The sequence below is a fragment of the Chaetura pelagica genome, unplaced genomic scaffold (genome assembly GCF_000747805.2).
Source record: "Chaetura pelagica isolate M959 unplaced genomic scaffold, ChaPel_1.0 scaffold758, whole genome shotgun sequence".
NCBI lineage: Eukaryota > Metazoa > Chordata > Aves > Apodiformes > Apodidae > Chaetura > Chaetura pelagica.
In genome coordinates, this window is record NW_009954187.1 from 22,353 (window position 1) to 25,846 (window position 3,494).

Consider the following 3,494-nt stretch of genomic DNA (forward strand, 5'->3'; position numbering starts at 1 on the left):
CTACATTTGACAGCTTTTAAGGCTCAGCTTGACAGGGTGCTGAGCCATCTCATTTAAACTATATTATTACCTAGAAAGGCTGGACCAGATGATCCTTAAGGTCCCCTCCAACCTGGCATTCTATGAAAAAAGAGCTAGTGTACTGAACCAGACCAGAATTTCAGCTGGCTTTGTATTCTCTCATAAAAAGCCACAACTAAGTACACAAGAGTCAAACCAGAGGAAAGATACATAATACCTCCTCTTAATACTCTCCCTACTCTACAACTACTTTTGACTCAGAGACTACCTAAGCTGGATATTATTCTTATGTGTTTAGTAGATCTGAATGGATTTCCCTTCTTTGTATTTTTTCCATCTTGCCTTAAATCCACATAATCTTTTAGCACCCCTGGTGTCATGCAGAAAGAACTATCACAGGTTTACTGTCTCCTCTGCTGTGAAGACAGGGTGAGAGTTGGGGCTGTTCAGCCTGGAGAAGAGAAGGCTCCAGGGAGACCTTATAGCACCTTCCAGTGCCTGAAGGGGCTACAGGAAAGCTGGGGAGGGGCTTTTCACCAGAGAGGGCAGTGATAGGACAAGGGGTAATGGTTTTAAACTGAAAGAGGGGAGATCTAGGTTAGAGATCAGGAAGAAATTTTTCACCGTGAGGGTAGGAAGGTGCTCAAATAGGTTGCCCAGGGAGGCTGTGGCTGCCTCCTGCCTGGAGATGTTCAAGGCCAGGTTGGATGAGGCTTGTGCAGACTGGTCTAGTGTGAGGTGTCCCTGCTCATAGCAGGGAGGCTGGAGGTTGGAACCTGATGATCTTTGAGGTCCCTTCCAACCATAACCATTCTATGATTGTACAATTGTACAATTCTGTGTACCTGAGAATAAAACCTTTGTTTTATTCTCAGTAGTGCTACCTTCACTGGATTACATGTAGTTTTTGGACTGGAAGACAATGGAGAAGTAATCATTCCCCATCCTCTTCATGTCACTCATTAAGCAAGACTTACCTTCACCCCTGGATCCCTGCTGGTTCCAAAGTGAGCCACAATTAGGTCAACAGCAGTATTGATTGCCTTCACGAGACCTAGAGGGAAAGACCAAGTCAGAGAACTGCCTGAGGGCCTTCAAGGACAGGCCCTGACCAAACACTTCATGACGAAATCGGGCATGGCCATCTCAAGCCTGAGTCAGTGCCTGTGCCCTCTCTGTCAAAAACATGCAGATCCTCTTCTAAATCTTCACCAATTCTAGCCTTGTTGCTTCCAACACTCACCTATCACCCTGACAGTAGGGCAACCTATAGAAGTGGCTGAAGCATAAAGACACACTGTCAATATTCCCAAGAGATGTGGACCACCACTTCCACACACCATCCCCTGAGGCAGCCGAGATGGGGTCTGAGGAAATGAGTCTTTTGCTGCTTTGATCCTACAGGGCAGCATTTGGCAAGCTGTGTCATCACCTGCAGTAAGAAGCCAGTGGTGGGTAACCTGACATCTGCATCAGTCTGATGCAAGAACAGAAGTAGAATGGAGGGGAAAGCTGCCATCTAGTAATCACCAACACATAGCTGGGAAAGGCAAGGGAACCCTTCTGCACATCTCTTGCCTCTGAAGTGGTACTGAGTCAGCTGTAAACAACTCAGTCCACAACCTTACCTCTAGATGGGTCTCATCATGGCCATATCTCATCCTGCTTTGCAGTCCCTTCTCCCACCATTTTACATGAACATTTTACCATGTAGGACCCGACAGACCTTTTACCTACATTACAAAATCCCTGGCTAGTATTTCTGCAGCATCACACAGATTCACAGGTCTACCCTTACAGACTGAGACAAAGGGTGACAGCATCTCTGTGTTGCCTTAAGGTCATACTCTGGTGCCTGCCCTCTCTGGCCTTTCTTGTGGACTTAAGATCCATTCTAATCATACATCCTGGGACAAGCAGATCAAACATACTGTGTAGCACGTTGCACGGTGCAGAAATTGCACAAGAACCTGATGTGGCAACCAGGATCAGTCCAGGCACACGTAGTTACGATGTTACAGTAGAGAAGGGCAGGGAAAGAAACATTATGTCTACAGAGATAAAATGGAGAGAAGTGCAGTTCCCTTTATGCTTTGCTACACCGCACTCTTGTCCACGGGAGACACACGGACTCACCCTTCTTCTGCAGCAGGTCGATGGAGACAGACTCTGTGTTGCCATCTGGGGAGAGGCAGAACTCTGCAGGGGGCTTCTCTGCTAGCGAGAAGTAGTCAGGGAAGAAGTCAGTGTAGGTCAGCTGGAGTTGCCTCATAGACTGTCCTGTAGGGCCAAGACAGTGGGAAGGAGGATCAGCCCCAAGCCCTTATATCAAAGCCTCTCCTACACCTGCTGCTTTTCTCAGATGCAGCCTGCACCAGCAGCAGCCTTCCCTCCAGCCACACAAAACTGAGAGGCTTCAAGTGTGTTACTCTCCCAGCAACAGTTTAGACATGAGCCTGTACAGTTCACCCCTACAGCCCGCCCAACATCTAGCTTCAGCTGGGCTGCGAGTCCGTGGGTAGCAGAAGATTCTATGGCAGGTTCACAGGCTAGTGCTAAGGGAAACCTTGCTGCACCAGACTGTCAGGGGTGCTGTGCGGGAAACCCCAGCAAGAGGGGTCAAAAGTAGAGCACAGAGAGAATCCCTCCAGCTTCCCACGAAGGAGGAATGGAGAAATTGTTGGGGTGAGCCGAGTGAGGTGTAGAGCTTCAGGGAATTCCCTCGACAACTTGGGGCTGACAGACAGACCACACTGCCCTTCCTGGAGAACTCTCAAAGGTCAAGCCAAAAAGCAGCCTGCGCCTCTCAGCCCTTCCTGCACAGGTTTTGGAGGACAAAAGGCCTTAGGGGCAGAGCATGGAGAAGAAAGAGCTCCATGGCAGCTGCCCCATGAAAGCTACAGACCCACACACAGCATGCTGTCAGGGTTGGGGCAGATGGACAGACACTGAGGGGCACAGACACGAGATCTCCAAGGGCTACAGCTCCTGTGTGAGACATGGACTACCAGCATGGAGTCCAGCAGCACCTGCTGAGGCCTGAGCAGGCTCTTGGGCCATTCACTTTGCCCTTCAACCCAGCCCAGCGACCGACCTGACTGCTCTCAGTTGAGGCTCCACACAGGTTGCACCCACCAGTGTGGCACTTTTCACCCTCCTCTCATGGCCCCTTAGCCTCACCGTGAGCGGACGCACCGTCCCTCCTGGCCGGAGCAGGCAGAGCAGTGATGAAGCCAGGCTGAACCCCAGCCCCAGGGTCACCTCCCAAGACCCCCCAGCAGACGGGTGATGCGCACCGTTCAGCTTGCAGTGGAAATGGCTGCTGTTGAGAGCGCCAGGGAGCTCCAGGATGGGGTTGCTCCGGTTCAGCCGAGGCTCCTGCTGCCTCCGGTCTAGGTTGCCTGCTAAGCCGGGCAGCCCAGAAACGCGGTCCAGACCCAGGGGGTTCCTCCGCCTGTCCTCCCGCCACTTCA

At 51.1% G+C, this 3,494-nt stretch overlaps 1 protein-coding gene across 1 annotated transcript in view; it reads right to left on the reverse strand.

Moving 5' to 3' along the window:
• Nucleotides 1–3,494, reverse strand: part of RUSC2 (RUN and SH3 domain containing 2) — an 18,339-nt gene that overhangs the window by 7,960 nt on the left and 6,885 nt on the right. Inside the window, exons 4-5 of the mRNA XM_010003045.1 lie at nt 2,158–2,301; nt 999–1,075 (exon numbers count right to left, since the gene is read on the reverse strand). Coding sequence (XP_010001347.1) covers nt 999–1,075; nt 2,158–2,301 — 221 coding nt within the window. The remainder of the gene's footprint in view (nt 1–998; nt 1,076–2,157; nt 2,302–3,494) is intronic.